This window comes from Scyliorhinus torazame, chromosome 6 (assembly GCF_047496885.1).
Source record: "Scyliorhinus torazame isolate Kashiwa2021f chromosome 6, sScyTor2.1, whole genome shotgun sequence".
NCBI classification, from domain to species: Eukaryota; Metazoa; Chordata; class Chondrichthyes; order Carcharhiniformes; family Scyliorhinidae; genus Scyliorhinus; species Scyliorhinus torazame.
Window position 1 is genome coordinate 248,575,538 of NC_092712.1, and position 14,881 is coordinate 248,590,418.

The 14,881-nt window shown below is 45.5% G+C and overlaps 1 protein-coding gene across 2 annotated transcripts in view; it reads right to left on the reverse strand.

Annotated features, from left to right (window-relative positions):
* Positions 1-342: 342 nt before the first annotated feature.
* Positions 343-14,881, reverse strand: part of LOC140425369 (uncharacterized) — a 122,376-nt gene continuing 107,837 nt past the window's right edge. For both annotated transcript variants that reach the window (XM_072509566.1, XM_072509565.1), the window contains exon 4: positions 343-2,038. In XM_072509566.1, the coding sequence (XP_072365667.1) occupies positions 1,925-2,038 (114 nt within the window). In that variant the 3' untranslated portion in view covers positions 343-1,924. The remainder of the gene's footprint in view (positions 2,039-14,881) is intronic.

Consider the following 14,881-nt stretch of genomic DNA (forward strand, 5'->3'; position numbering starts at 1 on the left):
GCATTAAACTCCATTTGCCACCTCTAAGCCCAGCGCTGTAGCATATCTATGTCCCTCTGTAACTTGCCAATTAACTCCTACAATCCACTACCACCTGCATGGTAAGCATTAGATCCCACTCCATATTCCAGAAGTCTATAGGCGTAGGCATTTGATCCGGTTTCCAAATATGTCTTTGAAAGTAGGATATCTCACATTCGTATCTGTCTAGAGATTCAGAGACAGATATCAAGAGTGCAAGTCAAACATAAAAACAGAACATAAAGAATTAGCAAATAAGGAAGAAGGGACATATTTATACAAAGACATCTTCTGGAGACCATGGGCATACGTATGCTGTAAATCACAATATTTTTATTGTCTGCGCACACATTCAAGTAGTTGTAACAAAATGTACTTTTGGGACAAATTGAGAAATACGTAGCGCCAGAAATTGTCATGCAAACATATGAATCGGCAGCAGAAATAGGCCACTCGGCCCTTCAAGCCTTCTCCACCATTTAATATAATCATGGCTGATCTGATTGTAAACTCAACCCCACATTCCTGCCTACCCCCGTTAACCTTACACCTCCTTGTTAACCAAGAAAATATTGAGCTCTGCCTTAAAAATATTCAAACATTCTGCTTCCACTGCCTTTCTAAACCGTGACCTCTCATTCGTTTCTCCAACAAGAGGAAATATCTTCTCCACATCCACTCTGTAAATACCCCACAGGATCTCAAAAATACCAGTAAAGCTAATGGTGAACACTTATTTCAGTTGATTGTACAACAAATTCAGGTGCAGATTATGAATTAAATGAATATTTCCAAAAGTTGCTGAGTTGTGCAGCTTCATCTTCAGCTTTGAAAAACATCTCGCACTGCTGTGTTGAAATGTATTGAATGGCAGGAAGATGCTTCAAATATGAGGTAATTGCACAATGGAAAATTGTAATTTCAAGTGTAAGCAACCTTTAAAAGACGTGGGCTCTGACAATGAACTACAAATGTGGAATCCTGTTTCTTCAAAGAATGTTCAAGATTTTAAAATGTAATTTTATGTTTATACTTGTGTTTTAATTTTTCTTAATTCAACCTTTCTTTTCTCTCTTGCTAGACGTCAGTTGACATTGAATTCATTTACTCTAAACTACACTTCCTTCACAGCCCTTGTGCCCTTGCACTGTTAATTTTACAATATTTCATTCTGATTGATTAAGGAGATAAACTATTCATCCAGGTGTCTCTTCTTGCTGAAAATTCATCTCTTTGCCCTTTTCCTAAAAATGTATAATTGTGTAAGAGCATATGTAACTAATGCCAGATATCATGGCCTACTACATCATAATCTGGGTCAGTAATAATGTCTTTACTTTATTTTGTTCCTTGCTGAATCAGCAATTATCAACGATAACATGAACACAACATTACAGGAAACAGACTGACCTTCAAGTCCAGATTCTGTAATATTTTGTGCATTATACCTGCTAAACTGCTGTAAAGTGGCATATAAAGTGCATGTCACTTTATGTCACTGTGTTTCAATCAATGAAAATCATATTGATCGGTAATTAAACTTCAGGTTGGTACAGTTGTGTATAAAAACATTTATTGTTCTGGTCTAATGCACCAAGTTTAATTACAGGTGTCCATAAAATTACAAGTTTGTTTTACAAATAAACACTGAATATGATATCAGTCAGAAAACATATACGTGAAAACCAGGAACATTTTAAAAATGTAGACGAATAGACCAGAAATTGCCTGTGGACTAATTTGATAAATTAGTGTTGCAAAGTCTTCTTCACCCATGTAAAAAGGACCTGTGAAGTTTTGGAAAAGAAGTCCAGCTTGTTCTTTTCAGATAAACATCGAGGTATATACCTTATTATTGGTGCACATAGATTTACTCAGGTTTTTTTAGCATATGACCACAACTCTAAAAATCTGTGTTCGCTGAAAAAATTGTTTCTTGGCAAAAAGGATTGATAAGAACCATTCCAGTGTCTACATTTATGCCATTCAGAGGGGATTGAGGTTCAGATATATGGTCCTGAAAAATAAGAATAAGTATTATCAAATAGGATATCCCGATGCATTATTCGAAACAATGCCAGCTTTTAAATATTGTGATATTTAGGCATGTGCAAAATAATTTTCCCCATTCTATATAGACAAGAAAGATATTCTCTGATAAATTTCATGACCTCCTCAAAGAATTCATAGAATTACATTTCATAAAGCACAAATATAGGTATTCCACCCAACCAGTCCATGCTGGTGTTAATGCTGCAAATGAATCTCCCCCAATCCTTGTTCACTTAAATTAGTCAGCATGAACTAATCTATTCTAACCTCTCCTTAAAATGCTATTTGCCTGAATTTGTGATTGGGAGAAATGTAGTAATGTGCACACGCTCACCAATATGGGTAAATAAATTCCTTTTGAATTCTGTGATTTCTTGATGACTATCTTATATTGATAGTTTTTCTCTTCCCCATAAGTGCAAACATTTTCTGTGTCTGTATAGAAAGAAACACACATAGAAACTAGGAGCAGGAATAGCCCATTTGACCCTATGAGCCTGCTCCACCATTCAATTTGATCGTGGCTGATCTGTAATCCAATAGTCCCTCTTTCTCCTCTTATCCCTTGATGTCATTAAATTTTTTTAAATGATCTATCACTTTCTTGAATACATTCACTGACTCGGCCTCCACAGTCGTATGTGGTAGAAAATTCCACAGGTTCACCATCCTCTTGAGCGTATCTCAGTCCTAAATGGTCTCGCCTGTATCCTGAGACTGTGTCCCCGGTTCTAGATTTCCCAACTAGGAAAAGATTCTCCCTGAATCTAGTCTGTTCAGCCCTATTAGAATTTTATACATTTAGAACATAAAACATAGAACAGTACAGCATAGTACAGGCCTATCGACCCACGATATTGTGCTGACCATTTATCCTAATCTAAGATCAACCTAATCAAGGGCAGCATGGTAGCATTGTGGTTAGCACAATTGCTTCAAAGCTCCAGGGTCCCAGGTTCGATTCCTGGCTTGGGTCACTGTCTATGCGGAGTCTGCACGTTCTCCCCTTGTGTGTGTGGGTTTCCTCCGGGTGCTCTAGTTTCCTCCCACAGTCCAAAGATGTGCAGGTTAGGTGGATTGGCCATGCTAAATTGTCCTGAGTGTCCAAAATTGCTTTCAGTGTTGGGTGGGATTGCTGGGTTGTGGGGTCCTTGGGAGGGGTGCTCTTTCCAGGAGCCGGTGCAGCCTCGATGTGCCGAGTGTCCTCCTTCTGCACTGTAGATTCTATGATTCTATGATTTAATCTACACCCCTTCAATTTACTGCCTGTTGAAGAGTTGTGTAAATGTCCCTAATGACTCTGACTCTACCACCTCCGCTGGCAGTGCATTCCACGCACCCACCACTCTCTGTGTAAAGAACCGACCTCTTACATCTCCCCTACACCTTCCTCCAATCACCTTAAAATTATGTCTCCTCATGACAACCATTTCCACCCTGGGGAAAAGTCTCTGGATATCCACTCTATTCATGCCTCTCATCACCTTATACACCTCTATTAAGTCACCTCTTTTCCTTCTTCGTTCCAGTGAGAAAAGCCCCATCTCCCTCAAACTTTCTTCATAAAACATGCCCTCCAGTCCAGGCAGCATCCTGGTAAATCTCCTCTGCACCCACTCCAAAGCATCCACATCCTTCCTGTAATGAGGCGACCAGAACTGGACACAATATTCCAAGTGTGGTCGAACCCGGGTTTTATAAAGCTGCAGCAAAACCTTGTGGCTCATAAACTTGTTAATGAAAGCCAAAACACCATACGCCTTCTTAACAACCCTATCAACCTGGGTGGTGTTAAGGGCCAGGATTTAGAGAACCCCAAAGTGTATCACAAAGTGACCCCCAACTTTTAATAGATTGTGGGAGCACACAGCCCACTGTATAGGTGTGGTAGAACAGAAATGGAAAAGTATTTGTTTAAAGCAAAACAATGTTTATTCTATGAACTCAAGTTAACCTTTTAAAACATATAGTGTACATTAATGGCAACCATTAATTCAAATACAACCCCCAAAGAATACAACACTAAGTAATCCTTAATAACTTCCCAAACAGAAGACAAAAGAAACACCTTTTAACAGAAGCACATTAGGTTTACATTCACTACTGAGAACATTTATAATTCTGAATTCACCAACTGATCAAGAGATAGTCTTTTCATGGCAGAGAGATCAACAGTACACCTGCGCTGTCTGGCTTCAGCTCAAACACTGAAAACAAAACTAAAACGCACCCTGCAGCAAACACCCTAAAACGAAAGTAAAAAGCTGACAGGCAGAACAGCTCCACCCACACTCTGACGTCACTGATAAACACCTATTTCTTAAAGGTACATTCTTAAACACCCATTCCTTAAAGGTACTCTCACATGACAGTGGCAACTTTGAGGGATCTATGTACGTGGACCCCAAGATCCATCTGTTCCTCCACACTTCCAAGAATCCTGCCTTTAACCCTGTACTCAGCATTCAAATTCGACCATCTGCCACTTCTCAGCCCAGCTCTGCATCCTGTCAATGTGTTGTAACCTGCAGCAGCCCTCGACACTATCTACAACTCCACCAACCTTCGTGTCATCGGCAAACTTACTAACCCACCCTTCCACTTCCTCATCGAAGTCACTTATAAAAGTCACAAAGAGCAGAGGTCCCAGAACAGATCCCTGCGGGACACCACTGGTCACCGACATCCAGGCGGAATACTTTCCATCCACTACCTCTCACTGTCGTCTTTGGCCAGCCAATTCTGTATCCAGACAGCCAGATTTCTCTGTATCCTTAACTTTCTGAATGAGCCTACCATGGGGGACTTTATCAAATGCCTTACTGAAATCCACATACACCACATCCACTGCCCGACCTTCAGCAATGTGGTTCGTCACATACTCAAAGAATTCAATGAGGTTTCTGAGGCATAATCTGCCCCCATGCTGACTATAAATTTCAATTAGATCTCCCTAGTAGACCACACCGAGTTGAAGAAAGAAACAAAGTTTTATTCCAATAAATATTATGTACATGGCACGAATGATCCCAGCCGGATCTCTCCCTCTATTGGTATCCCTCCAGTTGGTACCCAAACTGGCGACTTTATACAGAGGTTAGCTATACATGGTTTAGGACTCCCTGCCCCTTTAAGGGGCGTGCTCGTATTCAGCGAGGCTCACGGGGAGTTTAATCACTGCCATTTCGTAAGTCCACATGCGAGTAATGACACCCCTCCCACCCCAAAATCCGAAGAATTCACCGATGACTGTGGCGATGGAGGGTGCTGGACTCGCTTCACCTCCAGCTGTACGTCGTGCACCTGCGGTGCAGGATTGGGTGGTGTGTACCGGGAAGGCGGACACCGCTTCTGATTAGAACGCTGAATCGGAATCTTTGCCGCAGGCTGTTGCACTGTGGACTCTGCATCAGAGACCACCAACAGTTGGGTCTTATCTCTGAATCTGTGCCGACGACCGCTCTTATGTCGGTGTCTTGACCCTCTTGGGGTTCTGATCTGGCTTGCTCAAGAATCAGGTTTGTCTGCACAAAAACTTTTCCTTTTGGGAGGAATTTTACGAATAATTGGTCGCCTGGACCTAATGTAATCCACGTGCTTTTGCATTACTTTACCCCGGACTTGTACTTGGAAGGAAACTGGCCCTGTCTGGCCGATTACAGTCCAAGAGATCCACTGGGGGCCATCTGCAACATTTCAGACACACACTGTGTCACCTGTTAGAAAGAGCCTGGGTGGTCGACGGTAAACGGGCCAACGCCCTTGCAGGTATTGGTTGTGGTGCACCTTCCCACCGATGTCAGGGAAGACCATGCCAAGGCGGGGCCAAAGTCTGTCCCATCATCATCTCAGCCGGGGTCACCCCAGTCATGGTGTGCTGGGTGGTCTTGTAAAAACACAGGAACCGGGCCAGATCCCAAAGACTGTTTTCGTAATCTGCCTTTGAAAGTCTAGACCTCATCTCTGCTAGCCTATTCGAAGCTGGGAGATACGGGGCAGTCTGAATTTGTCATACCCTGTTGGTCTGTAGAAACCCCGAGGACTCTTTGCTCGCAAAAGGTGTGCCATTGTCTGTGACTAACAACCCGAGGATGCCATGGGTGAAAAGACAAATGCAGCTTTTTGATTGTGGCTTTGGTGTGGTCGCCTCCATCTTTTGGACGACGACACGCATAATCCAAAGCAGGACACCATCCTCCACACTAAATTTGAACATCGTGGATGAATAATCCCATCCTCGTCGCCAGTTTAGTAGACCACAAAGGGAGTCCACATGGAGTTGAAGGAAGAAACTAAGGTTTTATTGAAATAACTATTACGTACATGGCATAAAAGATTTCAGCCGGCTCTTTCCTCTGTCGGTACCCAAACTGGCCGACTTTATACAGAAGTTTAGCTGTACACGGTTTAGGGTTCCTCACCCCTTTAACATGAGAGCATATTCAACAAGCTCATGGGGAGTTTAATCATTGCTACTTCTACGTCCCGTGTGGGTTATGACATCTCCTATCCTTCTAAACTCTAGTGAATCTTACGACAGTCCCGTCAACGCTGAGTGAACCACCGCTGAACTCCCTCTATGACAAGTACATCTTTCTTTGGTAGGGAGACCAAAGCTGCATGCAATAGTTCAAGGCCCTATATATTTGGGCAGCACGGTAGCATGGTGGTTAGCACAATTGCTTCACAGCTCCAGGGTCCCAGGTTCGATTCCCAGCTTGGGTCACTGTCTGTGTGGAGTCTGCACGTTCTCCACGTGTGTGCGTGGGTTTCCTCCGGGGGCTCAGGTTTCCTCCCACAGTCCAAAGATGTGCAGGTTAGGTGGATTGGCCATGCTAAATTGCCCTTAGTGTTGGGTGGGGTTACTGGGTTATGGGGATAGGGTGGAGGGACTTAGGTAGGGTGCTCTTTCAAAGAGCCGGTGCAGACTTGATGGGCCGAATGGCCTCCTTCTGCACTGTAAATTCTATGATAATCTATGATAACTGCAGTACGAGAGTCTTACGTCTGAACTCAAATCCTCTTGCAATGAAGGTCAACATCCAATTTGCCTTTCTAATTGCTTGCTATACTTGCCTCTCCATTTATATTGACTGATGTACAAGGACAACTAGATCCCTTAGTACATCAGCACTTCCCAATATAGAACATAAAACAGGACAGCACAGTGCTGACCCTTTAGCCCTTGATGTTGTGCCAACCATTTATCCTAATCTAAGATCAACCTAACCTACACCCCTTCAATTTACTGCTGTCCATGTGCCTGTCCAAGAGTTGCTTAAATGTCCGGAATGACTCTGACTCCACCACCTCTGCTGGAAGTGCATTCCACACACCCACCACTCTCTGTGTAAAGAACCTACCTCTGACATCTCCCCTAGACCTTCCTCCAATCACCTTAAAATGATGTCCCCTTGTGACAGCCATTTCTACCCTGAGGAAAAGTCTCTGGCTATCCACTCTATCACCTTGTACACCGCTATCAAGTCATCTCTTCGTTCCAGTGAGAAAAGCCCTAGCTCCCTCAACCTTTCTTCATAAATCGTGCCCTCCAGTCCAGGCGGCACCCTGGTAAATCTCCTCTGTACCCTCTCCAAAGCATCCACATCCTTCCTATAATGAGGCGACCAGAACTGGACACAATATTCCAAGTGTGGTCTAACTAAAGTTTTATAAAGCTGCAGCAAAACCTCGCAGCTGTTATACTCAATCCCCCTGTTAATGAAAGCCAACACACCATACGCCTTCTTAACAACCCTTTCAACCTGGGTGGCAACTTTGAGGGATCTATGTACGTGGACCCCAAGATCCCTCTGTTCCTCCACACTTCCAAGAATCCTGCCTTTAACCCTGTATTCAGCATTCAAATTCGACCTTCCAAAATGAATCACTTCACATTTGTCAAGGTTGAACTCCATCTGCCACTTCTAGGCCCAGCTCTGCATCCTGTCAATGTCCTGTTGTAACCTGCAACAGCACTCAACACTATCAACAACTCCTCCAACCTTTGTTCATCGGCAAACTTATTAACCCACCCTTTCACTTCCTCATCCAAGTCATTTATAAAAACCACAAAGAGCAGAGGTCCCAGTACAGATCCTTGCGGGACACCATTGGTCACCGACCTCCAGGCGGAATTCTTTCCATCCACTACCACTCGCTGTCTTCTTTTCGCCAGCCAATTCTGTATCCAGACAGCCAAGTTTCCCTGTATCCCATGCCCCCTCACGTTCTGAATGAGCCTACCACGGGGACCTTATCAAATGCCTTACTGAAATCCATATACACCACATCCACTACCAAACCTTCATCAATGTCACATCCTCAAATAATTTAATGAGGCTTGTGAGGCATGACCTGCCCCTCACAAAGCCATGCTGACTATCTTTAATCAAACTATGTTTTTCTAAATAATCATAAACCCTATCTCTCAGAATCCTTTCCAATGTTTTGCTCACCACAGATGTAAGACTGATGGGTCTGTAAACGCTTTGGGGTTTTCCCTAATCCTTCCCGCCAGGGCTTTTTCATGCCGCCTTTTAGTTTTCCTCAGTCCATTTTTGAGTTCCTTCCTGGCTACCTTGTAACCCTCTAGAGCCGGGTAAGATCCTTGCTTCCTCAACCTTACATAAGATTCCTTCTTCCTCTTGACTAGACGCTCCACTTCTCTTGTCATCCAATGCTCCTTCACCTTACCAGTCCTTCCTCGTCTTAGTGGGGCAAAACTATTCAGCACTCGCAGCAAGTGCTCCTTAAACAATCCCCACATTACTGTTGTGCATTTCTCCAAGAACAATTGTTCCCACTTTATGCTCCTGTATAATAGCAGTATAATTTCCCCTCCCCCAATTAAATACCTTCTCATACTGTGTGTTCCTATCCCTCTCCATGACTATGGTAAAGATCAAGGAGTTGTGGTAACTGTCACCGAAATGCTCTCCTACCGAGACATCTGACACCCGGCCTGGTTCATTGCCGAGCACCAAGTCCAATATGGCCTCCCCCCTAGTCGGCCTATCTACATATTGAGTCAGGAGTCCTTCCTATACACACCTGACAAAATCTGCTTCATCCAAACCATTTGCACTAAGGAGGTTCCAGTCAATATTAGGGAAGTTCAAGTCACCCATGGCAACAACTCTGTTACTTCTGCACTTTTGCAAGATCTGCCGCCCAATCTGTTCCTCCATCTCTCTGCTGCTATTGGGGGGTCTATAGAAAAATAAAATGGCTGCTCCTTTCTTGTTTCTGACTTCCACCCATACTGACTCAGTAGACAAACCCTCCTCAACTAACTCCTTTCCTGCAGCTGTGGTGCACTCCCTAATTTAACAGTACCACGCCCCCTCCTCTTTTACCTTCCTCCCTATTCGTCTGAAAACATTTAACCCCTTGGAACACCTAACAACCATTCCTGCCCCTGTGAAATCTATGTCTCCGTAATGGCCACAACATCGTAGGTCCAAGTACTGATCCATGCTCTAAGTTCATCTCCCTTATTCTTGACACTCCTTGCATTGAAACAGACAAACATTAACCCATTCCACTGAGTGCAACTTTGCCTCATCAACTGCCTATCCTTCCTCACAGACTTGCTGCATAATATTTCTGCCTGTTCAACAGCTACCCTATCCTCTGATCCATAGCTCTGGTTCCCACCCCCCTGCCAAACTAGTTTAAACCATCCCGAAGAGCTCGAGCAAACCTCCCACCCAGGATATTGGTGCCTCTAAAGTTTAGGTGCAATTCGCCCTTCCTGTACAGATCCCACCTTCCCCAGAAGATATCCCAATGATCCACATATCTGAAGCCTTCCCACCTGCCCCAGCCCTGCAGCCACGTGTTCAGCTGCACTCGCTGTCTGTTCCTTGTCTCACTTGCACGTGGCACCGGTAGCAATCCTGAGATCACTACTCTGCTTGTCCTGCTCTTTAGCTTCCAACCTAACTCCGTAAAATCACATTTAGATCCTCATCCCTTGTCTTAGCTATGTGCACAACGAATTCTGGTTGCTCCCCTTCCCACTTTAGAATCCTGTAGACTCGATCCGAGACTTCCCTGGCCCTGGCACTCGGGAGGCAACATCCCTTCCGGATGTCTTGATCGCGACCACAGAATCTCCTATCCATTCCCCTAACCATTGAGTCTCCTATCACTATTGCTTTTCTATTCTCCCCCCTTCCCTTCTGAGTCATAGAGCCAGACTCAGTGCCAGAGACCTGGCCGCTAGGGTCTTCTCCCGGTGGGTCACCCTCCCAACAGCATCCAAAATGGTATTCTTGTTTTGAAGGGGAACGGCCACGATGGATCCCTGCAATGTCTGCCCGTTCGTTTTCCTTCCCCTGACTGTAACCCAGCTACTCTTGTCCTGTACCTTGGGTGTGGCTACCTCCCTGTAACCCTTCTCTATTCCCCCCTCTGCCTCCCGGATGATCCGAAGTTCATCCAGCTCCAGCTTAAATAATACTGGACCAAATTGTCTGCCTGTCGACGCCGCAAACGTGAACCATGATTGGGCAGAGAATCGGGCGTCCGGCTAAAAATTGAGGTCTGTGCCCAACGCCGAATCAGGCGCCATGCTCCAGTCCCTCGCTGGGGTGATAATGAAGATCACGTCCCGCACCAACACCGGCATGCAAATCTGACATTTACATTCATTTAATTGTGATTAGCACTTTTGATCCACTATGCTTCAGGCCTCCGTGATGCTCTGCCACTCTTAGGCAGAAGCCACTCGGGCACGATTTATTACAGGTATTTACGAGCGTGGACTGGTCGCATAGCTGCTGAGGAGAGAGAAGGTAAGCAAAGTTTGAAAAATGTTAAAAATTGTATCGCTTGCTGAGGGCTGGCTGCCTGGGCCAGAAGGAGTAACAGGGAACAACTTGCTGACAGCTCCATGGATTCTGGGTGTCCCCTTCAAGATCGGGTGGCCTGGCTCAGACCGCCATTGCTGCAGCATTTGACTTAAATGCACTCAATCGTTACAAGTTACAGGGCCCTGGCTGCTCACTCGGCTAACTGCTCACTGTGTCTTGTCAATGTTCACAGAGCCTCTGGTAATTTGGGAGCGCATCCAGGCCACACCTCAGACCCCACCTGACCCATCAACAGGATGGGCGTGGCCAGGTTCAATCAATTGCACACCAGTACCTGGCACTCCTCAGTGCACTCAACATTGCACTGGAAGCAGGAGAATAGCAGCAGTCACCCCAAAGAAAGGACACATGCACCTTGGCCTTTGGCACCCTCCCTGGTACACTGCCCCTCTCAGGGCTAGGCCTCACCAGTCACACTATCAGTTAGGACACTCCGCCAGACCACCATCAGTTTCCAAACCCTGCTTGCCCACTGCACCCCTGATGCTATCCATCCTACCTCTGATCAGGTTGTCACAACCAGTGTTTCACACTCAGGACCCATATCATACTACATCTACGCTCCCAGCAGATACACACTTCTCGGCCTCACCCCCATCTGTATGGCCTGCACATCACACAGCATGGAGGCACACCATGACGTACATAGGAACATACACATAGAAAATAGAAGCAAGAGGAGGCCTTTTGGCCCTTCAAGCCTGCTCCGCCATTCATTATGATCATGGTTGATCATCAGATTCAATACTCTGATCCTGCCTTGCCCCCAAAGCCCGTGATACCTTTAGACCGAAGCGCTGTATCTAATTCCTTCTTGAAATTACACGTTTTCGCCTCAACTACTTTTTGTAGTAGCGGACTCCACAGATTCACCACACTCTAGGTGAAGAAATTTCTCCTCACCTCAGTCCTAAAAGGTTTACCCCTTATCATCAAGCTATGACCCCTCGTTCTGGATTCCCCTACATCTGGAATATTCTTTCTGAATCTACCCTGTCAAATTCTGTTAGAATTTTCTACGTTTCTATGAGATCTATCACTTTTCTAAATTCCAATGAATATAATCCTAACCGATTTAGTCCCACCAGCCCAGGGATCAGCCTGGTAAATCTTCGCTGCACTCGCACTCCCTCCATAGCAAGAATATTCTTCATCAGATAAGGACACCAAAACTGCACACAATACTCCAGGTGTGGCCTCACCAATGTCAAAGAACAAAGAACAAAGAACAAAGAAATGTACAGCACAGGAACCCTTCGGCCCTCCAAGCCCGTGCCGACCATGCTGCCCGACTAAACTACAATCTTCTACATTTCCTGGGTCCGTATCCTTCTATTCCCATCCTATTCATATATTTGTCAAGATGCCCCTTAAATGTCCCTATCGTCCCTGCTTCCACTACCTCCTCCAGTAGCGAGTTCCAGGCACCCACTACCCTCTGCGTAAAAAACTTGCCTCGTACATCTACTCTAAACCTTGCCCCTCTCACCTTAAACCTATGCCCCCTAGTAATTGACCCCTCTACCCTGGGGAAAAGCCACTGACTACCCCTCTGTCTATGCCCCTCATAATTTTGTATACCTCTATCAGGTCTCCCCTCAACCTCCTTCGTTCCAGTGAGAACAAACCGAGTTTATTCAATCGCTCCTCATAGCTAATGCCCTCCATACCAGGCAACATTCTGGTAAATCTCTTCTGCACCCTCTCTAAAGCCTCCACATCCTTCTGGTAGTGTGGCGACCAGAATTGAACACTATACTCCAAGTGTGGCCTAACTAAGGTTCTATACAGCTGCAACATGACTTGCCAATTCTTATACTCAATGCCCCGGCCAATGAAGGCAAGCATGCCGTATGCCTTCTTGACTACCTTCTCCACCTGTGTTGCCCCTTTCAATGACCTGTGGACCTGTACTCCTAGATCTCTTTGACTTTCAATACTCTTGAGGGTTCTACCATTCACTGTATATTCCCTACCTGCATTAGACCTTCCAAAATGCATTACCTCACATTTGTCCGGATTAAGCTCCATCTGCCATCTCTCCGCCCAAGTCCCCAGACAATCTAAATCCTGCTGTATCCTCAGACAGTCCTCATCGCTATCCGCAATTCCACCAACCTTTGTGTCGTCTGCAAACTTACTAATCAGACCAGTTACATTTTCCTCCAAATCATTTATATATACTACAAAGAGCAAAGGTCCCAGCACTGATCCCTGTGGAACACCACTGGTCACAGCCCTCCAATTAGAAAAGCATCCCTCCATTGCTACTCTCTGCCTTCTATGGCCTAGCCAGTTCTGTATCCACCTTGCTAGCTCACCCCTGATCCCGTGTGACTTCACCTTTTGTGCTAGTCTACCATGAGGGACCTTGTCAAAGGCCTTACTGAAGTCCATATAGACAACATCTACTGCCCTACCTGCATCAATCATCTTAGTGACCTCCTCGAAAAACCTATACAATTGAAGTTAAAACATTCCTATTCCTATACTCAAGTCCTCTCGCTTTGAATGTCAACATACCATTTGTCTTCTTTACTGCCTGCTGTACCTACGCACTTACTTTCAGTGACTGGTGCACGAGGACGCTAAGGTCTCACTGAGTATCGACCTCTCTCATTTTACACCTATTCAAATAATAATCTTATTTTTGCCACCGAAATGGATAACTTCACATTTATCCACGTATATTGCATCTGCAATGCATATGCCCACTCACTCAGCCTGTCCAAATCCCGCTGAAGCATCTCTGCATCCTCCTCACAGCTCACCCTCCCATCCAACTTTGTATCATCTGCAAATTTGGAGATAATACACTTAGTTCCCTTGTTCAAATCATTAATATACAATGTGAACAGTTGGGGTCCGAGCACATATCCCTGCGGTACCCCACTAGTCACTGCCTGCCAATTGGAAATAGACCCGTTTCTGCCACTTTTTGTTTCCTATCTGCTAACCAGCTTTCAATCCATCTCAAGACACTACCCGCAATCCCATGCGCTTTAACTTTACATAGTAATCTACTATGTGAGACCATGTCGAAAGCCTTCTGAAAGTCTAAATAAACCAGACCCTTTCCACCACACAGCCAAATGCAACCCTGCTGGCGGGATAAAATACGGCCCACCCAATGAGGATACCCACAGTATTTACCACTGGGGAGACAGGAAAAGGGTCACAGAGCCTATCGCCGACACGGGTTTCGGCAGCCACCAGTACCTCTGTTGACAGGGATAGGTGGTGAGGATAGAGGCTCCCCACATCATAGGCCCAGTGCCACTCACTGATGGGGACAGGGATGCAGCGTGGAAGGCAACATATTGGGGCACAGCTGAGGTGTGGGGGTGGAGTGGAGCTGAAGTGCAACTGAGGGTCACCATGTAGCCTGTTGGATCTGGGTGGGCAAGCGATTGAAAATGAAATGAAATGAAAATGAAATTTGCTTATTGTCACAAGTAGGCTTCAAATGAAGCTACTGTGAAAAGCCCCTAGTCGCCACATTCCGGCGCCTGTTCGGGGAGGCTGTTACGGGAATCGAACCGTGCTGCTGGCCTGCCTCGGTCTGCTTTCAAAGTCAGCGATTTAGCCCTGTGCTAAACAGCCCCGATTACTCATCTTGCTAACATGTCTTCCCTTTCCCAACCCCTGCAGAGAATTAATAGAGCAGGAAAGATTGCTATCTTCCTGGATGCAATGAGGCTGGAGGCACAGGGCCTACTCGGGGAAGACCCTGCATAAGAGCAAGGGCCAGCCGGTGAGGCTCAAGTGCCAGCCCTCCAACAGGCCGAGCAGGGATGCGAAGGAAGCTCCACGTCAGGCCACGTGTATACCGTCAGCACTTGTCATTCAAGGAGATACCGGACCACCTGTGCCACCAAAGATTTTGACTAACCGGGGAGACCATGTGCCATTTGTGTCAGATGATAGCG